Source organism: Ostrinia nubilalis, chromosome 10, assembly GCF_963855985.1.
Source record: "Ostrinia nubilalis chromosome 10, ilOstNubi1.1, whole genome shotgun sequence".
Lineage (NCBI taxonomy): Eukaryota > Metazoa > Arthropoda > Insecta > Lepidoptera > Crambidae > Ostrinia > Ostrinia nubilalis.
The window spans coordinates 12,674,462-12,700,680 of NC_087097.1; the positions used below are offsets into that span (position 1 = coordinate 12,674,462).

The 26,219-nt window shown below is 42.8% G+C and overlaps 2 protein-coding genes across 3 annotated transcripts in view; one reads left to right on the forward strand and one right to left on the reverse strand.

Moving 5' to 3' along the window:
- The window catches only part of LOC135075284 (pre-mRNA-processing-splicing factor 8), a 32,886-nt gene extending 11,657 nt beyond the window's left edge, over positions 1-21,229 (forward strand). Inside the window, exons 10-34 of the mRNA XM_063969673.1 lie at positions 1,315-1,605; positions 1,962-2,154; positions 3,053-3,240; positions 4,057-4,295; positions 4,721-4,867; positions 5,464-5,614; positions 5,980-6,187; positions 6,523-6,728; positions 7,145-7,335; positions 8,035-8,170; positions 8,526-8,695; positions 9,031-9,178; positions 9,962-10,090; positions 10,612-10,772; positions 11,266-11,457; positions 11,984-12,178; positions 12,730-12,901; positions 13,362-13,475; positions 13,940-14,113; positions 15,699-15,892; positions 16,561-16,776; positions 17,595-17,760; positions 18,482-18,685; positions 20,125-20,404; positions 20,994-21,229. Of these exons, the coding sequence (XP_063825743.1) occupies positions 1,315-1,605; positions 1,962-2,154; positions 3,053-3,240; positions 4,057-4,295; positions 4,721-4,867; positions 5,464-5,614; positions 5,980-6,187; positions 6,523-6,728; positions 7,145-7,335; positions 8,035-8,170; positions 8,526-8,695; positions 9,031-9,178; positions 9,962-10,090; positions 10,612-10,772; positions 11,266-11,457; positions 11,984-12,178; positions 12,730-12,901; positions 13,362-13,475; positions 13,940-14,113; positions 15,699-15,892; positions 16,561-16,776; positions 17,595-17,760; positions 18,482-18,685; positions 20,125-20,404; positions 20,994-21,154 (4,626 nt within the window). The 3' untranslated portion in view covers positions 21,155-21,229. The remainder of the gene's footprint in view (positions 1-1,314; positions 1,606-1,961; positions 2,155-3,052; positions 3,241-4,056; positions 4,296-4,720; positions 4,868-5,463; positions 5,615-5,979; positions 6,188-6,522; positions 6,729-7,144; positions 7,336-8,034; positions 8,171-8,525; positions 8,696-9,030; positions 9,179-9,961; positions 10,091-10,611; positions 10,773-11,265; positions 11,458-11,983; positions 12,179-12,729; positions 12,902-13,361; positions 13,476-13,939; positions 14,114-15,698; positions 15,893-16,560; positions 16,777-17,594; positions 17,761-18,481; positions 18,686-20,124; positions 20,405-20,993) is intronic.
- A 578-nt stretch (positions 21,230-21,807) lies between these two features.
- On the reverse strand, positions 21,808-24,361 carry LOC135075603 (THAP domain-containing protein 2-like). 2 transcript variants are annotated; one of them, XR_010258065.1, is made up of 6 exons: positions 24,198-24,361; positions 23,632-23,755; positions 23,319-23,496; positions 22,996-23,088; positions 22,248-22,331; positions 21,808-22,116 (listed from the first exon to the last, which is right to left on the reverse strand). XR_010258065.1 is itself a non-coding variant. In XM_063970019.1 (5 exons), exons 1-5 carry the CDS (start codon positions 24,257-24,259, stop codon positions 21,934-21,936), a joined length of 600 nt encoding a protein of 199 aa, XP_063826089.1. In that variant the 5' UTR covers positions 24,260-24,361; the 3' UTR covers positions 21,808-21,933. The 2 variants fall into 2 exon arrangements, 1 of the variants encoding a protein (XP_063826089.1); XM_063970019.1 differs by lacking the exon at positions 23,632-23,755.
- Positions 24,362-26,219: the final 1,858 nt, after the last annotated feature.

Below are 26,219 nucleotides of genomic sequence, written 5' to 3' on the forward strand. Positions count from 1 at the left end.
CTTCTCGAGACAACACTACACTACTTCTCGAGACAACACTACACTACTTCTCGAGACAACACTACACTACTTCTCGAGACAACACTACACTACTTCTCGAGACAACACTACACTACTTCTCGAGACAACACTACACTACTTCTCGAGACAACACTACACTACTTCTCGAGACAACACTACACTACTTCTCGAGACAACACTACACTACTTCTCGAGACAAAACTACACTACTTCTCGAGACAACACGGCGCACTACAGCCGCGAGCGCATTCGGCGCCACCGTCGACAAGACCGTCTGCAAGAAGAACCTCGGCCGCCTCACCCGGCTCTACCTCAAGGCCGAGCAGGAGCGCCAGCACAACTACTTGAAGGTATATTCAAAATTAAACGTCTACCTACACTCTCGGCTAACACTACACTACTTCTCGAGACAACACTACACTACTTGAGACAACACTACACTACTTCTCGAGACAACACTACACTACTTCTCGAGACAACACTACACTACTTCTCGAGACAACACTACACTACTTCTCGAGACAACACTACACTACTTCTCGAGACAACACGGCGCATTACAACCGCGAGCGCATCCGGCGCGGCGCCACCGTCGACAAGACCGTCTGCAAGAAGAACCTCGGCCGCCTCACCCGGCTCTACCTCAAGGCCGAGCAGGAGCGCCAGCACAACTACTTGAAGGTATTGTCAATTAAAAATGAAACGTCTAAAGTCCGGTCGCCGAGCGGAGATAATTTCTTACAATGACCCCAAGTTACCCATCCTTATCGTTCGCGCGTTATTTATATTGCTGTCGCGATTGTGAGACAGGCGGCCGCAGTGAATGTGCCACCGCGACAGCAACACAATTACGCGCGAGCGATAAGGATGGATAGCTTGGGTCATTGAAATTCTATCTGCTTGGCGACTGGACTTTACACTCTCGTCTACCTTCGGTTGGCGTCGAGACATTTGTCCTTAGGAGTTTGAACTTTGTTACAATGATTGAGAGTGCAAATTGCAATGGCAGCCGCCACTTGTAATCCATGTTGCCACACATGTTGCCTAGTGCGCGGCTTCTGGAAACTGGGTACATCGCGAGATTGCACGAATGTGTATTAACGCGTTTCGAACTTCGGTTAAAATTTGATTTATTTGATTCCGTCGATACGCCGAAGCGAATAGAATAACACCGACATTACATAATACACATAATATTATTTATCTCTATTAAAAAACAAACAGCCTTATTTTAATACATGTAGCTGAAAACTATATGTCTTATTGTGTATTAAAGACCATACTTTCTCCCAGGACGGCCCCTACATATCGCCCGAAGAAGCCGTTGCGATCTACACAACCACAGTGCACTGGCTGGAGTCTCGGCGCTTCGCCCCGATCCCGTTCCCGCCGCTGTCATACAAGCACGACACGAAGCTGCTCATCTTGGCTCTCGAGCGGCTCAAGGAGGCTTACAGCGTGAAGTCCCGGCTCAACCAGAGCCAGAGAGAAGAGTTGGGGCTCATTGAGCAAGCGTACGATAATCCACACGAGGCCTTGTCCAGGATCAAGCGACATCTGCTCACGCAGAGGACTTTCAGAGAGGTACGTGTTTATTCAAAAATTTGATGCAATGTTTTTTCTATGTAATAAATATCAGACTAAACGCCACGATCTTATGTAGATTGTATAATTTGTTATTGGACATTTTTGAATGCTCCAATGCCTTCGTAGCTCACTCTGTCTAGTCGCTTGGCAAGCGAAAGGGCGTATCTGCTGTTGAATGTAACCAAAGCAAGTATAAGTTAAGCGGCCAAAAAGTTGATAATACATCGTTATTTCAATTCCAATTGTAACAAAGACTTGTTGCGAACTTTTGGCTACTTTGGGTGTCAGTAACTACTTGCCGCTGACTGTTCCACATTATTCTTTTTAATTCAAACTCCTCGTCTTCCAAACAGGTCGGCATAGAGTTCATGGACCTCTATTCCCACTTGGTGCCGGTATACGACGTGGAGCCTCTAGAAAAGATCACGGATGCGTACCTCGATCAGTATCTGTGGTATGAGGCCGACAAGCGACGCCTGCTGCCTCCCTGGGTGAAACCAGCGGATACAGAACCTTCACCGCTGCTGGTTTACAAATGGTGCCAGGGTAAGTTGTTTTAGCTAGAAAAATAGATACTCTATTGCACAACACAAACAATATCTTACAGCAACCAGATTGTATTTGCAAATGAAAAGGGATACCCTAGATCTCTGAACAGCAGTTTATTAGTTAACTTGGCAATACTGGACCACAAGAGCGGCACGCGTTCATTCATCAAAAGATAATCCTAATCACCCATTTTTGTTTTCTTATATGTTGCGGGTTTCCCTTGTGTTTAAAAAAATATAAATGTTGCAATACAAACTTATTTTTTAGATGTTTCAATATTGTGAGTGTATGTATTTTGTAGTACTTCTTTATTGACTCACTGTGTGTGTCACTCACCTGCAGAGGTCGTGTTCTAAATAGTTCCTTTTTAACAGCTCTGTAATGTTGCTGTATCCTTGTCAATTCAAGAAGATATCAAGATAAAATGAAGTGATGCGACTGCCCATAGTGTGCGTTGTGGCAAAGGAGATCTGTATGGGCATACCATCCCCTTGTTACAAACCTCACTTTGGTTGGTCGCATTGATCTACAACAGAAGAATCTCAAGATCATCAATGTGTCAAGCTTTTGCTGTTTTTAATGTGTATTTTTATGAATTAAGTATTACTTGCAGACATTATCCCAATAAGTCATGTGTCTTGCTGATATCTAAGACTAGCCATACTTTGAAGTTAGACAAATGTCTGGTTTTGTAAAGTTATTTTATGTGAGTCACCATCATGCTGACATTTTTTCCACATTTATCATTTATGTGACAAATCACTGAGAAATGTTTAGAATGTAGTATTACTCTAAAATGTAACTCTGTAACATTTGGCTCTCTAGTGTTATTCTATTTGTATTGGCATTTGGTGCCCATATTTACACCATCTAAATCAATGCAATGTTCGCTCAGGCATCAACAATCTACAAGACGTGTGGGAGGTCGGCGAAGGCGAGTGCAACGTGCTTCTAGAGTCGCGCTTCGAGAAGCTATACGAGAAGATAGATCTAACGCTGCTCAACCGACTGCTTCGGCTCATCGTCGACCACAACATCGCCGACTACATGACCGCCAAGAACAACGTCGTCATCAACTACAAGGTTCGTTTGTATTACAGCTGTTTGTTCTCATTCGAGTCGTGACTCGATTCGAGGAGTTATAAGAGATAGATCTGACGCTGCTCAACCGACTGCTTCGGCTGATCGTCGACCACAACATCGCCGACTACATGACCGCCAAGAACAACGTCGTCATCAACTACAAGGTTTGTTTCGTCAAGGATTTATCCCTACAAGGTTATCCGAAGATTCGGGTCAATGTCTTCAGCCTTGTCACTCCTTGTAAGAAGATATCAGTGAGAGCGATATGTACACCGAACAATAAGCATCCTCGCTCACTTCAGTCTTATGAATTATTGTAAAAGAATAGGTCTGATTGCCTAACAAATTTCCGATTTCAAATTTTCGATTGATAGATCAAAATATTATGATCGTCGTTAATGTAATATGTTTTCTCACTAAAGTAGTCTCACTTCAAAAATCTGACGTTATTTTTAGGAGAGAATCAGAGGATAAAAAAACCTATCTGTTTCTTGACCAAAAACATAAAAGCTGTTTTGTAAAATGTAAATCATCTATAGTCTGGTCTGCGAGCACGTAGAATTTTGTCCAATGACCCCAAGCTACCCATCCTTATTGCTCGCGCGTAATTATGTTGCTGTCGCGCTCGCACACTCACTGCGGGCGCCTACGCGCCTGTCGCACAGTCGCGACAGCAATATAATTACGCGCGAGCGATAAGGATGGGTAGCTTGGGGACATTGGACAAAATTCTACGTGCTCACAGACCGGGCTTTAGCTAGACTAATAATTCTTATCAAACTAGAAGAAAATTAATTACATAATTATTTTCCCCAGGACATGAACCACACAAACTCCTACGGCATCATCCGAGGTCTCCAGTTCGCGTCATTCATAGTGCAGTACTACGGTCTAGTTCTGGACCTGCTAGTGCTTGGTCTGCAACGTGCGAGCGAGATGGCAGGCCCGCCGCAGTTGCCCAACGACTTCCTGTCGTACCAGGACCGCCAGACAGAGACGGCGCATCCCATACGGCTGTACTGCCGATATGTGGACAGGATTCATATATTCTTCAGGTATGTTGTTATACAGCTAGCAAAAAGGCCCAAACTTAGTATGTATAACTTCTCAATGGGCCGACCTCGAAATTGTAGCTGTAAGCGGCTGGATAAAAATCAGGAGATCGTGATTTGTATCGTGAAGAGGCCAGTCTGCTAATCTTAGGCATAACGGTGCAGCAAAACCAGTTTCCAACCCTAACAGTGACAGTCCTGCAAATGCAACTGGCCTACTTCCACTGTTTATAGATTTAAAACTTTATTGCTCACTGTATAAGGCTGGGTTGCACTATTTTACTTGACTTTGACAAACGTCATAAATCTGTCAAACTCCATACAAAATGCACCGGTTATCGTCATAGTAACCGTTAAAGTTAGGTGGTGCAACTCAGCCTAAGAGTACAAAAGGTAAACTGTTATTTATTTCACTTCCATTCTCTCAGGTTCACAGCAGAAGAAGCCCGCGATTTAATCCAGCGCTACCTGACGGAGCACCCTGATCCCAACAATGAAAACATCGTGGGATACAACAACAAGAAGTGCTGGCCCAGGGACGCGCGCATGCGGCTCATGAAGCACGACGTCAATCTGTAAGTATAGTCCTTATTGCAACTACATTAGAAGTCACAGTGTATGGCTTTGTGTGCCGTCGACCTTCCCGTGAATTTATGACGTGCTGCTAGCATATTTCCGACTCAAAACCATGACAAACGAAACTATTTCAATACACATGTATGCGATCACTTCCCCGCATTGGAGAAGCGAACGTAGAGAAAAAACACACTTCTCTGCTACTATGTTGAAGTGAATACAGTCATGTGTATTGAAATTGTTTGGCTGTTATGGTTTTGCGGCGGACGTCGGTTAGCGGCGTATTGGCTCCTTCATGCCTAATTAATATTGGTTTCTGAAGTCGAAGTTGAGCATAGTGTAAGTCCAAAATTACTTAGCTTACAAAGAAATATAATGTTCATGCATGTAATGCCAATGATCACGCGACATTTTTGAAGAAGAATAAGATGCAGTTCTCAACCACCAATCAACTAGCATGAAGCTAATAAATTCTTAGCACAGAAATAGAAATGAGACCGAATACAATCTTAACAAACCCTTGTAACTTATCTATCAAGTGATGAAAGATGAGCGTCAATAAATAAGTGGTCTAATAAATGTGTGTTACAAACAGGGGCCGCGCCGTATTCTGGGACATCAAGAACCGTCTGCCGCGCTCGGTCACCACCATCCAGTGGGAGAATAGCTTCGTCTCAGTCTACTCGAAGGACAACCCCAATCTGCTGTTCAACATGGCCGGATTTGAATGCAGGATATTGCCTAAAGTAAGTTTTATTTAATTCTACTTTTTTGCCTGTACGTTTCGATGCATAAGCTTGAACTGTTTCTCTTTTGCTATCTAGCTGAATCACGAAAATAATTTATTCCAAAAACAATTTGGCTTAGTAGTACAATCTACTACTATCATAAAACAGGATGTTAGGTTCAAAATAAGTATAAACAGAAGGCTAATTTATTGAGTAGAACCCTTGTCGTATTAGTCTCAATGACTTGATTTTATTTCATCATTCGTCTTCACTATTTCATTTTCATAAGTGGTTGTCTTGTTCTTTCATGTGACAAAACCAAACACCATACACTTTAGATGTATTATATTCTATACTAAAATATGCCTGTTCTTTCCCAACAGTGCCGAAGCCAGCACGAGGAGTTATCTCACCGCGATGGCGTATGGAACCTCCAAAACGAAGTGACCAAGGAGCGCACAGCTCAGTGCTACTTGCGAGTGGACGACGAGTCGCTCGCCCGGTTCCACAACCGAGTCAGGCAGATCCTCATGGCATCTGGATCGACCACGTTCACCAAGATCGTCAATAAGTGGAATACTGCTCTTATTGGTAAGATTTTTACAAATATAATAATAAAAGTTGTAGAACATGGTAATTTATTTGTACTTTAATTTAGAGAAATGAGTAGAATTATTGAGTAGGTTCGACGGCGTAACGAATAGGTAGCAGGTAGCTTGGCTTTTTTATGAGCAGCACACGCGGGTTCCCGGCATTTCCATACATTTATAGGCGGGCACCGTACATCTGCGTGAATTTTAGTGGAGGCTCTTAGGACTTCGTTAGAGAAATATAGGACGGTTTCAATGCTTGATTGAATCTTAAGTTATTTACATTACAAGTTGCATAGTAGGAGTCAGAACATTCAACTTTAAAATTATTCACAGGTCTGATGACATACTTCCGCGAGGCGGTAGTGAACACACAAGAGCTCCTCGACCTCCTAGTCAAGTGCGAAAACAAGATCCAGACTCGTATCAAAATCGGCCTGAACTCCAAAATGCCTTCCCGATTCCCTCCCGTCGTGTTCTACACGCCCAAAGAGTTGGGAGGGCTCGGCATGCTGTCTATGGGACACGTTTTGATTCCACAGGTAAGTGTGGACATACAACTTTACGTTCATAAAATCCGCTGCTTTCAATACTTTTTAAATTATCATGTAGGTACTTTTTTGCATAATCATACCGGGTAGAAAAATCTTAGTAGGATTTACTTACACTTTGACTAAAGCCTGGTCCGTGAGCACGTAGAATTTTGTTTTGGACCAGGCTTTAGTATGTGAAAAACATGTTTCATGGCGATTTCAACCTTTAGTTCAACTAGATGGAGCTGTATGTAGCCCTTCAAAAGTTCAAATACCCGCGAATCGAAACATCAATTGTAACCGCGGCCTCATGCGACCGCTTAAGGTTTGATGAGTTAAATATGGTGGCAACAGTTCATTCATCACCAGAAATACCCATTATTTTTCCTAGACAACCGCTCACCAACCTTATATTTCGTCCCCAGTCCGATCTCCGCTGGTCGAAACAGACGGACGTGGGCATCACCCACTTCAGATCCGGTATGTCGCACGACGAGGACCAGCTGATTCCCAACTTGTACCGCTACATCCAGCCGTGGGAGGCCGAGTTTGTGGACTCGCAGCGAGTGTGGGCCGAATACGCCCTGAAGAGGCAGGAGGCTAACGCTCAGAACAGGTTCGTACAAGTTATAATCGTGTGTAGGATCTTTTAACAACACATGTATTTGTTCGTCTACAGACCCTTTTTAGAGCACTGTTCATGGCCTAAATATGGGTTGCCACCACTTTTAGATAACAAGTCAACTAGCGATGAGAAGTAAATCGAGAAACTCAGTCATTTCAGCTATTTGTTAGTCTTTTGTTTTGTACAGAAACACATTAAATAGTTTTCTTTGTTGTACAGGTACACTACCTTCACTATAGCTAAGAAACATAAACTTTAATGTCTTGCTATATGCAATAAATGGTTAACGTAATACATTTGGAACACAAAACACGTTTATAAAATATCTGATATTTTATTGTGAAAACTTACGTGGACGTAAGTTACTGTCACAAAAGTTTCGACTCATAGATAGCCCAAAATGATGGTTAAATGATTTATAGTTGTGTATGAAACAGTCATATTGAACGCCTGCATTAGTATCTCAATATTGGAAATGAAAATAGAAGTGATGAACCGCGTAGGGGTCCTGAAACCAGAGAGTCCCTGTGCTCTGGGGGCGGGCGGCGGCTGCGCGCGCGCTGATCGTGACGTCACGCGGCGCCGTCCGCCTGAGACTACGCTATCTGATCAATAAGTTACACCTATAAATAATTCTTTAAAAAATTGACAACCAAACATTCACATTGCATTTGTATTCTGTCTTCGTAGGCGTTTGACGCTGGAGGATTTGGAAGACTCGTGGGACAGAGGCATTCCCAGGATCAACACGCTGTTCCAGAAGGACAGGCATACGCTGGCCTACGACAAGGGATGGCGTATCCGCACAGAGTTCAAGCAGTATCAGGTTAGTGACGTGTAATACATAATGATAGTATTTTGGCTAGTAGGAATATTAGTGTAATCGTTCTCGTCTCCTTTCATTACTATAAGCAGACCTTTTTCCTTTTAATTTAATTTTTTCTATTTAGGTACCTCTATAAGATATGTATTTTTTTTTAATCTCAATCACCTTTTAAAGTTCGTCATACCTAAGTATACGTAGCAATGTGTATTAAAGGGTTTAACTGAAGATAAAAGTCCCCTGCATCCTTACACGTTGCGGTTTGCTGACTCCTTATTTCGTATATTATTTCCAGTTGTATGCCAACTTGTATTTGTACTAGTTTTCTATCTGTCTATAACACTCTTCCTTTCTCCAGGTCCTAAAACAGAATCCGTTCTGGTGGACGCACCAGCGCCACGACGGCAAGCTGTGGAACCTGAACAACTACAGGACCGACATGATTCAGGCGCTGGGAGGCGTTGAGGGCATCCTCGAACACACGCTCTTCAAGGGCACATACTTCCCTACGTGGGAGGGTCTCTTCTGGTGAGTATATTAATAAGTTATGAAAGGGCATTTTCCTACGTAGAAATCCCGTTTAGGTATACTACCTGTTTTGTCCAGTGTTGTCCAAAAACCGATCCGTACGAAATTGGAATTCGAATTTAAAACACACACTTGTTTATTCACACGACAGTCCAGTTTTGCGTAATCCAGGGAAAGGGTCATAAAGACTGCTCAGGAATTTATCGAATAAATTCAGTCTCATTGTCAGTTGTGTACTATATGCCCAAATAATACAACAAATGAGACGTTTTTAATCAAGATGCGAAGGGATTATTAATCTTTAGACATTTCATAATTTAAAACTTCTATCACAGGGAAAAGGCCTCCGGCTTCGAAGAGTCGATGAAGTACAAAAAGCTCACAAACGCTCAGCGATCCGGTTTGAACCAGATCCCGAACCGTCGGTTCACGCTGTGGTGGTCACCCACCATCAACCGTGCCAATGTGTACGTCGGTTTCCAGGTAAGTTCTTGTGTGTAAAGCCAGGTCACCGAGCACGTAGAATTTTGTCCAATGACCCCAAGCTACCCATCCTTATCGCTAGCGCGTAATTATGTTGCTGTCGCAACTGAGCGACGGGCGCCCGCAGTGAGTGTGCGAGCGATAAGGCGCCCGCAGTGAGTGTGCGAGCGCGACAGCAACATAATTACGCGCGAGCGGTAAGGATGGGTAGCTTGGGGTCATTGGACAAAATTCTACGTGCTCGGCGACCAGACTAGAATTTAAAATGTTTTTTATTATGCTGTTGTTGTTTTTATTTAGTATACACACTGATCGTAAATTAACATCAGGTGCAATGGTGCGATTGCAGTCAAATACCTGCCTTGTTCTGCATAAAAATCGAATATGACGTAATTTAGTGGTGGATATACTTTACAATAATTTTACTGTATAGTTTCCAATCGTAACTATTCGAAAATAGAAGTGATGAACCGCGTAGGGGTCCTGAAACCAGAGAGCCCCTGTGCTCTGGGGGCGGGCGGCGGCTGCGCGCGCGCTGATCGTGACGTCACGCGGCGCCGTCCGTCTGAGACTACGCTATCTGATCTATAACTTACGCCTCAAAAGTAATTCTTCAATACTTTTGTGTCTTAGTTTTAATATACTATTAGATTGAAGGTATCATTTGTCTACAAATAACGGCTCATCATGCTAAATATGGGCATTTTTAAATCATCATCATGATGCAAAATAGCATCATTCTATTACAGCTGATATTCTGTAACGTAACGTTCTTGTCCACAGGTGCAACTGGACTTGACAGGAATCTTCATGCACGGCAAGATCCCCACGCTAAAGATCTCGCTGATCCAGATATTCAGAGCCCACTTGTGGCAGAAGGTGCACGAGTCTATTGTCATGGACTTGTGTCAGGTAAGATTATTATGTTTTTATAGGAAGTTCACTATAAATGATTTTACTGATAGCATTGAGCCAAAAAGAAAAAAAAAACTACCACAACCCGGTCGAGCTAGCTACGCATCTCACTGGAATGCGACTTTCCCAGAGCGTCGATGTGACGTCACGGCTGCCAGGTGCGCAGTTAACTCACCGGGTCAATATTCCAACTTGCTTGGGTTATTTTTTATTTGCACTTTTCTGCTTTATTCTGCCGAATTTAAATTTATAGAGACTAAGGCTTGATTTTTCAATCGTCAGATACCTTTTAAATGAAGAATAACATTGTCATTTCGACATATTTCCATATTTCCCATACTAAAACTGTCAATGTGCCCTACTTATTCTTTAGTTAAAAGTTATCCGACGATTGAATAATCAGCCCTTAGAAATCTAGTAAATAAAATGTCATGAAATAAACATAAACTTTGCCTTCTGATCTTATTATAAGTCCTTGAATAAACACGTTTCCTAATATCCTCTATTTCCCACGCTAGGTGTTCGATCAAGAGCTCGACGCCTTAGAAATCGAGACAGTGCAAAAAGAAACCATTCACCCCAGGAAGTCGTACAAGATGAACTCGTCGTGCGCCGACATACTGCTGTTCTCTGCATACAAGTGGAACGTGTCCAGGCCATCGCTGCTCGCTGACACCAAGTAAGTCTTGGAGATGATGAAAATGCTTGTTGTTAAACGTCGTAACTCCAGGTTAAAATCGCATAATGTATGTAGAAGATATAAATTAGTGATTTTTATGTAGTTTGATTCTTACCTGTTCATTACATGTTTTAGAAAATAAATAGTTCTATTCTATTTGATGCTTCAAGGCAAGGCTTTTAGGTTTCTTTTTCTCTCTTATCGAGCTATATGACAGGTATCCTAAGACCATATTAGATCATTTAGGGCTGATTTTTAATTCGTCGTATAAGTTTTAACTGAAGAAAAAGTTTGGCACAAGTGATGTGGATGGAACCTACTGAAATCCATTATTAAATAGCTTAAAATTTAAAAATCAAAGCAGGCCAAAATTGGGCAATATTTCACCTGAACATGTTGGCAAATTTTGCGAGCATGACGTCATTCCTTTTTTAAACCTATTTTATTAACAAGCCGTTGAAATCATGATCTAATTTACACGCTCCATTTCCAGAGACACGATGGACAACACAACGACCCAGAAGTACTGGCTCGACATCCAACTGCGTTGGGGCGACTACGACTCCCATGATGTGGAGAGATACGCGCGAGCCAAGTTTCTGGATTACACCACAGATAACATGTCCATATACCCGTCGCCCACGGGACTGCTCATTGCCATCGACTTGGCCTACAATTTGCACAGGTACGTGTGAAAATAGACGACTCATGGTCGTTACATATTATTATATTGACATTATACAGGGTGTCCTTTCTAGTATGGATCAAAAAAGATTGATTCTACTGCTCAAATGCAACAACTTTCCTACAGAAACATACTTGATTTGTTTACGCTCAAGCTCAGTATCAGATAAAATAAGATGTTAATTAATGTTCCAGACTACATTTTCAACTCTAGCAATGATCTGAATATTTAAATGTGATATAGTTGAGTGTCAGATTCTCCATTGCTGAACGTAGATGTCTAATGGCACCCTTTATAATGGCGTTAGATACACTGGCTTCCAATGGTTCCATCTAATAAGCTAATCTCCTTATCATTAAACCTATGTACAGTAGTGTACTATAACCCTTTCACCGTTCTTTTTCTTGTCGTGTCGACAACAAACCTACATAGCGTTGTCAGTATAGCCTTCATTAAATCTTCCTGCGTGCAGTAGTTTGGGCACGCAGGGCACATACCTTTAAAACTAACATACTTCTGTCCACAGCGCATACGGCAACTGGTTCCCCGGTTGCAAGCCTTTGATCCAGCAGGCAATGGCCAAGATCATGAAGGCCAACCCTGCGTTATACGTGCTTCGAGAGAGAATCCGCAAGGCGCTGCAGCTGTACTCGTCGGAACCCACGGAGCCTTATCTCTCCAGCCAGAACTATGGGGAGCTATTCTCCAACCAGATCATCTGGTGAGTGTCAAGTCTGTTTTGATTTTTTATACCCATAATTAGGAAGCTCTTGGCTTGCATCTCACCTGATGCAAAGGGACAATCAGGCCGAAGTTGGAAGTGAGTTTCACCTGGAATCTTCAACTACAGAGGAACTGGCTATCTAACCTCTTAACTGCCGGAACGTAACAATTGTTATGGTGACGGAATTAAGTAAGATGGTGATAGCTAGCCAGGTGGACTTCAAGCCCTACCACCAATCAAACTGAACAGAAAAATGTGCCCCCAATGGGAATCAAAACCGGGACCTCTGGGTTTGAAGCAGGTGGCCTTACCATTAGACCACAGAGGGGATTAGGGGAATAGACACATTCACAGTTCGGCTATTGTAATTTAATCGAACTACCTACCTACTTGAAAAGAGCCGGCTCGGTTTTCTATAACGCTGGAGAATCTCCAACATTTTAAAATCATTTTGTTTTAATTGTGAAATAAAAAATGACAACGTTCCTGCGTTTACTATGCATACTATCAAATACACAACTCTCAAACAACATTATTCTTCCCCAAAGGTTCGTCGACGACACAAACGTGTACCGCGTGACAATCCACAAGACGTTCGAAGGCAATCTCACAACCAAGCCTATCAACGGCGCTATCTTCATCTTCAACCCGCGCACCGGACAGCTGTTCCTCAAGATCATCCACACCAGCGTCTGGGCCGGACAGAAGCGTCTCGGACAGGTAAAACATTCACTAAAATATTTGAGACGTGTCAGATGCCTATGGCAGTTCACTGCTATAGTCAAACCATTCTGAAACGTCCAAGTGGCAAAAAAGTGGTGTCAAGTGAATATTTAATCAGATTTTATTTTGTCAATTTCATTCAATTGATTGGTTATTCAAAACATGTCTCCGCTCCGCTCCGTCTTGGTGGAAAACGGGTCTTAGAAATAGCTCTAAAAACAACGTGTTCTTTGACACTGATGTCCAGCTGTGAACGCTAAGATTGATTGACTGGGTCTGCGGGTGTCTATGGGCGACGGTAATCACTTACCATCAGGTGATCCGTCTGCTCGTTTGCCTCCTATCACATAAAAAAAAAAATATATGAATTCCAAAAATACGTCAGAAAATTCCTTAATTACTGAAGAAAAAATGTAACTAATGCTTTTAGACTAAAACATTTCTCATTTGGTAACAGCTCGCCAAATGGAAGACGGCTGAAGAAGTGGCCGCGCTGATTCGTTCACTGCCCGTAGAAGAGCAGCCTAAGCAGATCATTGTCACCAGGAAGGGAATGTTGGACCCGCTTGAGGTATGTGCTGTTTTTAATTATGATAAAATCAAATTACCACTTACTTCAAACATGTGCAGAATTTTAACAATTATGATCTAACTTCTGACATCAAGGACCACTTGCGCGCGTATTATGTTTGTGCATTTTTATGGTTGTCCAAGTGTCACAGTAATTTACTCAAAAGATTCTTGACGTCCCGTCCCGATAGACTTTATTTCTGGGACACATATTTGGAGAAAATGTTGTCCAGAGCAAAATAGTTAAGGCATTTGGTAACTATGGTAACATAACTAAAAAATAGCCTTTATTTATTTTTATTCATAGAAAGTTCTTTGCCACGTTCCAGACCCAGGTCATATTGCTTCAGGAAAATATTAGAAGGCAGCGAGTTCAGTCTTAGCTTATCTCTATTATAATAAATATAAACCGAACAATTACCTACTAGCTGATCACTTCAATTTATTTATAACTATTACCCTCAGGTCCACTTGCTCGACTTCCCGAACATCGTGATCAAGGGTTCGGAGCTACAGCTGCCGTTCCAGGCCTGCCTGAAGGTGGAGAAGTTCGGCGACCTCATCCTCAAGGCGACCGAGCCTCAGATGGTGCTGTTCAACCTCTACGACGACTGGCTGAAGACCATCTCTTCGTATACGGTTAGTACACGTTGCACTTGAGAGAAGTCCTAGAATTTGTCCAAGATAAGACCTTTTGTTTATTTATTGTATAACTAGCTGTGCCCGCGACTTCGTACGCGTGAAAACCCGTTTTCGCAACATTTTTCATTTTTGCTCTGCTCCTATTACTCGTAGCGTGATGGTTTATAGCCTTCCTCAATATATGGCTATCTAACACTGAATGATTTTCTCAAATCGGACCGGTAGTTCCTGAGATTAGCGCGTTCAAGTAAACAAACAAACTCTTCAGTTTTATAATATTAGTATAGATATATAGGCCACTGATCTGTATTATTACACACTGGACAGGCTGTCTCCATACAAATGACAGCTAATTTTATGTGCCAATTTGAAGCGCCACTACGAACTAATTTTGACGTACATTATATGGAGTAACCGAGAAAGAACATCACTAATTTTAGTTCCATGGACAATCGTATTTGCCTACAGTATGGCCTACAGCGCCAAAATGGCGAAACTCATTTGAGGCACAAAAATATGACAGCAGCCAGTCCAGTGTGTTATAATACAGGTCAGTGGAAATGGCTCATTGAGCAAAAAAAAAACATGTTTCAAAACGCGTTGTGGTCATTGTAGAAAGTAGACATAGTGCAAATGCGTGTTATTGTACTTTTGAAAATGCTCCTGGCGCAATGCAGCAACGAAGAAAAGCCATGACGCGTTTTGAGCACTAAATGGTATAATCATATCACGACAGACATAACTTGTCGATAACGAAAGGGAAGGTTTTCCGTCCCTTTTAATAATTCTATAACATCCTCTAATATCGCATGGTTTTCATGACTAAAACGTATAACATTATTTAGTGATATTATCATGAAGTGATGAACCGCGTAGGGGTCCTGAAACCAGAGAGCCCCTGTGCTCTGGGGGCGGGCGGCGGCTGCGCGCGCGCTGATCGTGACGTCACGCGGCGCCGCCCGTCTGAGACTACGCTATCTGATCTGACAATATCACAAATGTATCACTAATCAAGTAGGCTTACGGTGATTATTTAAAATACTAGATATAATTGTCTCAATTACAAGTTTTTCAAGACCGTAAATAGACATTTTAAATCAGTTACCTAAGTTCTTAGAACCAAACGATCTTTACTAGGTAGTCCTAATTGATTCGGATTATCACAATCGTTGTATGTCCATTTGACAACTCCATATGTTGTCCCGAAGTGGTGGTAGGGGGGCAAGCTATGTATATTTGGGACGTGTATAACTGCCCTGAAAAGGGCCTATGTACTGAATAAAATATTTGAATTTGAATTAAATCGACAAGCAAAAAAGTAAGGCTGAGTTGCACCAACCTCCTATAACCGTAACTATAACAATAACCGGTGTTTTCGGTATGGTGTTCGACATAATATTTTTGACATTTGTTAAAGTTAAAATAATATGGCAACTCAGCCTAAGACCACACCACAAACAGGTTCCTTTTTAATTTTCGAGTTCTTATAATTTGATTCTCCCTTTTGCTTCTGAAATAAAGGGCCGTTCTTCTGCAGTTGAGGTTAAATGACATGATGATAATAAAATAATCTGTTCAACAGGCCTTCAGTCGTCTGATTCTCATCCTTCGCGCTCTGCACGTGAACACGGAACGCACCAAGGTTCTGCTGAAGCCGGACAAAACGACTCTGACGGAGCCGCACCACATCTGGCCCACTCTGTCCGACGACGATTGGATCAAGGTTGAGGTCCAGCTCAAGGACTTGATATTGGCTGATTATGGCAAGAAGAACAAGTAAGTTTTTGTACCTATATCATTATTATAGGTCTAGCTTGGAGATACTGTAGCACTGTTTGAACCGGAAGACGTGGAATGGGCATGCGTCCCACTAGGTGGACCGACGATCTGGTGAAGGTCGCGGGAGGTGCCTGGATGCGAGCCGCGCAGGACCGGTGTTTGTGGAAATCCTTGGGGGAGGCTTTTGTCCAGCAGTGGACGTCTTTCGGCTGAAACGAACGAACGAGGTCTAGCTTAACCGAATCCCGATATATGAGGGCGGCACTGGAGCGAATTTTTGAGACGTCAAACGTTAGCGACACGTCTTCAGATAAAATGCTTCAAATTTCTATGCTCTGTCACATTATAGTATGTCAATGTTACCCCTCCCGTGCCGTTCCCATACCTCAGGCACTAATTCAGATGCGATAGACCTAATTTAAGCTTGTTGCCTGTCAATCTGTAGATGGACAACACTTAAGCAATGATAAGAATTGTCTGGTTAAAATGATTGTTGAAAGAAAAGCACGAAAAAATCTCGACATCAAATCGTATTTGAAACCACAGCTTTCATCTCATTAAGATTGATGTTCTCAGCGTTTGTTTTTACGCCCTGCTATTAACGGTGAAGCTCCACATTTGAAACCTACCCAAAACCATGACTAAACTACAAATCCATTCCACAGCGTCAACGTGGCCTCGCTCACCCAATCCGAGATCCGCGACATCATCCTGGGAATGGAGATCTCCGCGCCTTCAGCTCAACGGCAGCAGATCGCCGAGATTGAGAAGCAGAGCAAGGAACAGAGTCAGCTAACGGCCACCACCACGCGCACGGTCAACAAGCACGGCGACGAGATCATCACGTCCACCACCAGCAACTACGAGTCGCAGACCTTCAGGTGAGATGCACTCAGCGGCAGCAGGTCGCCGAGATTGAGAAGCAGAGCAAGGAACAGAGCCAGCTAACGGCCACCACCACGCGCACGGTCAACAAGCACGGCGACGAGATCATCACGTCCACCACCAGCAACTACGAGTCGCAGACCTTCAGGTGAGTGAGATGATGATTAACCTTTGGCGTGCTATTGAGCCGCGCAAAACTGCACCCCCAACTGCTACGGTTTTCAAATGATGTTTCAAAATGACCAAAGCAGTCTTGTCTTAGATCTGAGAGGTTAAGCCTAGACCACCGACTTTTAGGCCCAGAACACACGGTGAAACGCAACTGCAACGAACTGAAACCTATTTGAACTGGTCAAACTGGTCGCGTCATGTGTGGTCTCTCAACGGACGTTATGGCAGAAACTTAGATGCAACTCAAAAGTAACTAGAAGTTGCAGTTGCATTTCAACGTGTCTTCTGGGCCTTAGTTGGCCAATACTTGGGGTGCTGATCGCACAATACATCGATTTGGTATTGGCCGATTTTTCATACAAATTGGAAATCGATCCAACTATCGGCAGTCGGCGGGGTATCTTAGAAGCACTGGCAGTATAGTTGCAAAAGTCCTAACGTTTCTGGACCCTATTTGTTATTGTGTTGAGTGGCTGTTCTGTTTCAAAGGGGTATAAGCTGCGTGTTACTTTTGGTATGTTACACATTCCTTCATTTGAAAAGATTACCATCTCAGGGGGAATCGCGTTTTGATAGCTCGTAAAAAGTATCTCAATTCGCAGCGTTTTGTTTCGTAATTTTGTAATATAATTTCTGTCGACAGTTCGAAGACGGAATGGCGCGTGCGTGCGATTTCGGCGACTAACCTGCATCTGCGCACCAACCACATCTACGTGAGCTCGGACGACATCAAGGAGAGCGGCTACACGTACATCCTGCCCAAGAACCTGCTCAAGAAGTTCGTCACCATCTCTGACTTGAGAGCGCAGGTAATATAATTTATTAGTTTTTTTTTTTCGTTTCTTTTTAGTTCATGTCGGACATTGGTGTTTTCTGATTCTTTCATTTTGTTTTTAATTATTGGACTCTTAGGTCATCTTATCTGTGGGTGATCAAAGAACACCAAATCGTCGCTTGGATCAAAGTGGAATAGACCAAATTACTATCTAATTAACTAAGAACTGATTTAAACACTAGGGGGCGTAGTGTGAGTTTACGTCAAAAGCATTCGATGTCGAGTGTGTTAAAAAAATGTATTAAGATTTTAGTTCTTGTAAGTTTCCGCTAGGGGCGCTGTACAATCCGTCATACATTTAATGTCACTTTTTTACGCAGTCGATATCGAATGCGTTTGAAGTAAACTCACATTACGCCTAGCTTCTGATCACCACCACCCATGGTTCTTTCTGTCTCACGGCGTACGAACCGAATCTCGGGAGAGCGCGCGGGTACTTGCTCTGGGCTCCCCGGGCGCTTTGCTTGACTCCCTACTTTCTCTGATCCATGTCTCTTCTCATAGTCAATTCTCCCCCTTCTGGGGCTTGACACCACAAATACGGTACTTCGCGTCAGGCTGCTATCGTTGATAAATGTCATAACTTCCTATCAAAACTTCGCCTGATTGTGTGCCAGGAGTGCTCCCTCCTGATCAGTTTTCTAATCGCCAGAGCTACTATTTGTTCGCTTCTAATCATGTATTGTACTTCCCAGATCGCGTGCTACCTCTACGGCACGTCGCCAGCCGACAACCCTATGGTGCGCGAGGTGCACTGCGCCGTGGTCCCGCCGCAGTGGGGCACGCACCAGCAGGTGCACCTGCCGCGCCAGCCGCCGCGACACCCGGCGCTTGGGCAGCTGCAACCGTTAGGATGGATGCACACGCAGCCTAATGAGCTGCCGCAGCTGTCTCCACAGGTGAGGCTGTGAGGCTTATGCGCTTGTTATAGGAGTCATTTCGTAACGCAACTGTAGTCAGCCGCCGCGGCACCCGGCGCTTGGGCAGCTGCAACCGCTGGGGTGGATGCACACGCAGCCCAACGAGCTGCCGCAGCTGTCTCCGCAGGTGAGGCTGTGAGGCTTATGCGCTTGTTATAGGAGTAATTTCGTAACGCAACTGTAGTCAGCCGCCGCGGCACCCGGCGCTTGGGCAGCTGCAGCCGTTAGGATGGATGCACACGCAGCCCAACGAGCTGCCGCAGCTGTCTCCACAGGTGAGGCTTGTGTGCTTGTTTAGAAGTCGTTTTGCAACACAACTGTAGCCAGCCGCCGCGGCATCCGGCGCTTGGGCAGCTGCAGCCGCTGGGATGGATGCACACGCAGCCCAACGAACTACCGCAGCTGTCGCCACAGGTGAGGATTATGTAGCTGGGATAAGTGTCATTTTGCCACAACTGTAGCCAGCCGCCGCGGCACCCGGCGCTTGGGCAGCTGCAGCCGCTGGGCTGGATGCACACGCAGCCTAATGAGCTGCCGCAGCTGTCGCCGCAGGTGAGGCTTATGTGCTTGATATAGGAGTAGCCAGCCGCCGCGACACCCGGCGCTTGGGCAGCTGCAGCCGTTAGGATGGATGCACACGCAGCCTAATGAGCTGCCGCAGCTGTCTCCGCAGGTGAGGCTTATGTGCTTGATATAGGAGTAGCCAGCCGCCGCGACACCCGGCGCTTGGGCAGCTGCAGCCGTTAGGATGGATGCACACGCAGCCTAATGAGCTGCCGCAGCTGTCTCCGCAGGTGAGGTTTATAGGCTTGTTATAGGAGTCATTTTGCAACAAACGGGCTGCAACGCAGCTGTAGTCAGCCGCCGCGGCACCCGGCGCTTGGGCAGCTGCAGCCGTTAGGATGGATGCACACGCAGCCTAATGAGCTGCCGCAGCTGTCTCCGCAGGTGAGGTTTATAGGCTTGTTATAGGAGTCATTTTGCAACAAACGGGCTGCAACGCAGCTGTAGTCAGCCGCCGCGGCACCCGGCGCTTGGGCAGCTGCAGCCGTTAGGATGGATGCACACGCAGCCCAACGAGCTGCCGCAGCTATCGCCACAGGTGAGGCTTATGTGCTTGTATAGAAGTCATTTTGAAACGCAACTCTAGCCAGCCGCCGCGGCACCCGGCAATTAGCTGCCCCAGTTGTCTCCACAAGTAAGGCTTGCTTAGCTGTCGTCATCATCATCAGGTGGCGAATTACCTCTAATTCACTAGAGGCAAACGGAGGATTACTCTCCATACTGACCAGAGGGGAGGCCTTTGTCCCTTAGTCAGCAATTTATTTTCCAAAAATGTAATCTCAATATTTCACCCACGTTTATTATGCAGAATCAAAATAGCATACCACCAATCTTATTCTCTTATTTTTCTTCAGGACATAACAACGCACGCGAAAATAATGGCTGAAAACCCATCCTGGGACGGCGAGAAGACGATCATCATAACGTGCTCGTTCACACCAGGGTCGTGTTCGCTCACCGCCTACAAGCTCACCCCTAGCGGGTACGAGTGGGGCGCAAGGAACACCGACCGAGGGAACAACCCTAAGGGATACCTCCCGAGCCATTATGAAAGAGTGCAGATGTTGCTGTCTGATCGCTTCTTGGGATACTTCATGGTGCCTTCGCAGGGAAGCTGGAATTACAACTTTATGGGTATGTTGATAACTTCATTATGTTGAGTAAGAAGGACTTATCTAAAATAACTTATCAGTTCTGAAACCCCACGTTAGATTTCATTGTTTACAGCGTGCTATCGCAAATAAAAAATGCTATCCTAAAAATAGTCCTGAAAGCATCATGTTCCAAAAGTTAAACTTATTTAGTAATTAACATGGCTGGCAGTAGTTGAATGAAAAAAAACGGGAGAACAAGTGAAAATAGAGGATCATGTTTTGTGGCACTCCTAGGAGGAGGCTTATGTTGAGCAGTGAAATTTCATAGCCAGGAATTATTATTCTCTTAGTCGGGAACTCTTGTAAGAGTGGTCATGGTTGCGCTGACGAGGTACACGGTGGGTTGTTCGATGTCATCTCCGAGGGTAGATCTCCTGGCGATGTGTTTCCATTTCTGAAGGTTAGAGGCGTCGCGAGTACACTGGACCATGGTGGACTCAGTGGCCTTTGTGATAGCGTCTATCTAGCGGGTTGGCGATCGACCGCGTGCTCTCCTTTCCACCTGGCCCTGAACTACCAGTCTCTCCATCGAGTTCGTATTATTATAATGACATACATTTTGTTAACAGGCGTCCGGCACGACCCGAACATGAAATACGGCGTTCAACTCGGCAACCCTCGGGAGTTCTACCACGAGGTGCACCGGCCGGCTCACTTCATGAACTTCGCGGCGATGGAAGACGCCGCCGCGCCAACCCTCGCGGCAGACAGAGAAGACCTGTTCGCGTAGATTAAGCTTTTGTAGGGATCAATGTCGATCGCCTGTAAATAGCGTTAAGAGAAATACATTTTAATAAATTTGAAATTGACTTTTATTTCACGTGAAAGTATGGCTTTGTGCGATTAGGTTTAGCCAGTGTCAAGTAAAAAGATATGTTTTTCAAGAACACAATTAGAGCTAATCTAATTGTTCTTCCTTGCTGCCTAGTGCACCAACAGGAGACCTTGAAAGAACATTCAATTATTTGATGAATGAAAGTATGGAACCTTTATTTTACTATGGCTTCGTGCGGTTTGCACGATTAGGTTTAGCCAGTTTCAAGTAAAAAGATATGTTTTTCAAGAACACAATTAGAGCCAATCTATCAATTATTCTTGCTTGGCTGCCTAGTGAACCAGGAGACCTTGAAAGAACATTCAATTATTTAATGAATGATAGATAAAATTTATGATTATTGAAGCACAGAATGTCCAATTCCCAAGACTAGCAAATTATATTACCCAAGTTTGGAATAGGAGAAACCCAAAGTTCAAAAAGAGCTACCTAGCTCAAACCTATTCTCTGTTCCTAAGTTTTAGTAGAATAATTGTTATGAGGAACAAGGGAACAATATTATGTTTTAAATGCTTTATCTTTATAATTTTCAAAATAAAACTAATGTATTAAAATAATTCTTATTTAATTCTTTACTAATACTTCAGCAGTCACTATGTAGTAATGTCAATGTGGAACTTTCATTCAGTATCAAAAAATTTGGTGGCCTCTCAAAATTTCATTGGTCCTGCATTTTACTGAAACGTGATCTTTTCAAGATTTTTTTTTCTACTTCTTTGCTGTATATCCTTGATTATTTTAGTCAAGAGCGCAATCTTCTTGTCTCGTCTCCGTACCCTTTCTTGCAAAATTTTTACCCGCTTTTTCAGGAAATTACACCTTTTGTGATATTTTATTTCTTTATTTTCTAGTTGAATCTGGAAAAGTAACAAAACAGTTTTTAAACTGTTGGAAATAAAAAAATATTAGTTATCATTGAAAGATCTAGCTAGAGAAAGGATAATAAACATTGACATTTTAAAATTCTATGCAAAATAAAAGACCTCACCTTTTCTGCAGATGTAGGATTTTCTTGGGAGCATGGAGTTGCTGGTGTGTTGCTTTCCTCTTTGATTATCAATATTTTAGTAATCTAAAAATGTTTATCCATTTTAATAAATACTTTCATCACAACAACGTGGATAATCTTAATGGATACATTCTTAGTTAATAACAAGGTTTATGGCGCCTTTAAATTTGCACTGCGCGGCAGTTGCGCTGCTGCTGCGGGTTATTATTTATATCTGTCAACATGAACTTCAGTTTATAAAGCACTATTGTAAAATTATAAACTAACAGTGAATTGGGTTAGATTGTAATCCAACTACGATATATCGATAAACAAAGTAGCACAACTACTGCGCTGCCATCTCTCATCTCTTTACAGCTAATCTGAAGACTGTATGATTACATAAAGTTTGCTAAAAATATATATTTTTTTTTTTTTTTTTTCCCTTTTTATATCTGCAATCGACTTAGGTCATAATCAGATGTTTTGTCTTGCTTTTTTGTTTGTGTTCATGAGGAGGGGTATTCCAGTAAATTCTCTCCCTCGGTTTTTACTAATTCACGTAGCAATCTAGTCCAGCCTTCCAATATTCAGTCCAAGCCACTAGCATCTTTGGTCCAACTGTAATATTTGCCATCTTTTCAGTCTTGTGGTGGTCTTGTGGGTTTGTTCCACAATTTCTCTAGCAAGTTGGTTTGTGTGATGTTTTAGCCTTTCTAAAAATATATGAAAAAAAAAGGTTCCTCACCTCAGAAGATGTCAATGGATCAACATGTTGTCCAATGTAGTTTGCTATTAATTGATTTGGAGTTTGTTGTGTTTTTAAATTGGTTTGATTAGGCTGAAAATGAAATATAATAATGCAATTAACACTGCCAGTCCAAAATCTGTCATACATACATAAAACCTATTAAACCTACTATTTGTATATTACGTAATTTTCTATCACACTTGGTGTGTTGTGCGATAAATATTATTTTTAGTTTCAATACAACTCTAGAATATAGCTAGGTATTGAATATTTTGCAAAAACAAGAGCACAATTGATTTATATCAGAAAAAAATGCTTACCAGAAGTGAAGAAGATGGCAATGCGTCATCATGTAATCTTGTTACATCAAGAGTTCTGTTGATGCATGATTCCTGGAAATGCATCGAACAAACTGCTGGTTTTCTATGCTTTGGGTTTATATTATTCGGACCAATAATCTCTAGCCATTTCTTTTTCATTACTTCATTATTAGGAAATCTGTTGATTTAAGATATTTATTAGAGTACACAACACAATATACTGCATAACAAACGTCTTCTCATTATTACTAAATAATAACCTTTGTCCAGCAGTGGACGTCATTTGGCTGAAACGAACGAACGAACGAATAACCTTTTTCAAAAACCTATGGAGAGTTTAAGCAGGAAGGTTGATAATTTATTTCTTGCACCACACTGACTCACACATCAAGAGGGCATAATTCTGTACTCTTGCACACCATCTATTCCAGGAAAACCTGGAGCGCAAAATAATAATAATAATAATGTTCCCATGACGTGTAGTTTTATTTAACACTAGCTTTCCGCCCGCGGCTTCGCGCGCGTGGACTACATTATCTACATATTTTACGGAACCCTATTGTTCTTTTCCAAAATAAAATTTTGCCTATTTTTACTCGTGGATAATGTAGCTTTCGAATGGTGAAAGAATTTTTAAAAACGGTCCAGTAGTTTTTAAGCCTATTCATTACAACCAAACAAACAAACAAAGAGTGTAGAAAACCCTAGCCTCTAACCAAACGGTGCACATTATTAATGTGTAAAAACAAATCAAATCATTTCCATAGATTTCTTTTAGAGGTCTGGAGCTCTAATAACTGAAACTTAGGGTTAAACTTATGGCATAATTATAATTGTATTGTTTGTTTGGTGGTGTTTCAGCAGAATAATAGTACGTACCGATGTAATGAAATACGGTTTTCACTTTTAATGCCGCAACCTAACACACTGCAATTAGGCATATTTTTTGATGCTCTGTGAAAGATCACACAGACAGATTTATTTATTACAATTTACAAGAAATCATTGAAGAAATCTCGAAAAATCAAACACATCAAACAAGATCGCGCGTTGACACTTGACATTTCATTTGACAAGTTTGACAACTCTCTAATCTATGGTATGAAATGAAAAAATGACACTGGCATATGGCACAAGTACACTATGTGAAAAATTGTCCAAGTCGTTAGCCCGCACACCGAACTATTGGGCGAAACTAATGGCGCATTTTCATTAGTCGATTACTCGTTCAGTATACAGTGTGCGGGGACTCCCCACCCATGAAGCTACAGATAAAAATGGAGGCCACACTCCGAATACCTACTTGAAGCACAAACTAAGTATCACTATCTCGCTCTCTGTGGGCAGACTCGCTCTTTCTAAATAAACAAAAAATATTAAATTGCTCAAATTCAATGAAACCAATGTAAAATCTTTATTTCTTGACATAGGTATCATTAAAAATGATAAGTGTAATTACTGGTAAAACGTTTTAGGAAGAAATTACTGTAAAAAATGTGAAAAATGTTTACAATGATCCAATGTCGGAAATCACGAAATAAACACTTACGCGTGGAATCTTATGTCACTTCCAGGACACCACGTACTACCGCAACCACGCACTACAAAATTTTGCACCAATTCTTGTGATAAAACAATGATTATTTCCTGTAAACAATCCCAAACGAAATTAACTGATTAATAAACAAAATAGTAAACAACCGCCATGATGGGCCGGATTGGGCCGATGTTGCCACATGGTACCGATTACCCAGGAATTGGGATTGTAATTCCCTGATTCGCCAACACATTAAGCCTAAATGGCCGACAATTTTGTGATTTTTTATTTAACTAGGAAATCTTAGTTTCGAATATTAATTATTTATTTACAATACCGAATAAATTTTATAATATTACATTAACTTAAAATGACTAAAAACTAAAATTTAAAAATTACTAATGATAAAAACTATTTACAAAATAAAAAATACTTCACCCCCAGCGCCGCAGTCAGGAATCGTGCCCAAAAGGCTGGCAGCATTGCCACGTTGAATGGCCAGGCTAATTCTCTGACCAAAATAGCTGCCAGCCTTTTGATCACCGGTCACCTCGGTGAGCCTCTTTGCCAGTTCCTTATAAAAGGAACGAGCGCTTGGACCCCATGGTCCCATAGTCTCAACCCCAAACGGCACAAATATATAACTCTCATTGAGAGCTGCATATTTGCGCCGCTTGGAGCACTCAGCCGAAGCCGCCGCCGCGCCTGCGGCAAGGGAGGTACCTCCTGTATGAGACGGAGCAAGCGTATCCGCGCATGTTGCGTCCCACACAAGAGGACGTCCCTGCTTCCAGGGAATGAGCGTCATGCCGTCAGGTCTCTTGCCGTCGTCACGGAGTATGCCGTTAGGCTCTAAAACTGCTGGCACATTGACGGCGACAAGAGCTCTGCGGATGACGTCATTGATGCAGGCGTGTCGGGAGACTCGACCAGCGCTCATTTGGCATGAGAGGCCATGGTGTCCTAACTCACCGACGCGAGTACCGCAACGACAGCGATGGGGATGGTTTGTCTTGACGCCAAGTCTAACTTTTGATTTGGTTAGTAAATTGGCTATTTCGAAGAATTTACAAGGAGATTTAAATCAGAAGATAGCAATACTACAGTTCACACTAAAAAGAGAGGTAGGGCCGCAGAGAGCGAGATAGATATAAGTAGGTATTTGACTCAAGTTTTTGTTCCAACTCTGCCCTCCATTTTTATCTTTAGCTTCATGTCCCCACCGAACTCGCACTCGTACCGAAACGAGTTATCGACTAATAAAAATGCGCCATAATAATATGCGATAATGCGACACACGGATTATGTGATGGGAGGAGAAAGTAACCGAGATGGTGTTCACACTATTACCACAAATTACGTCT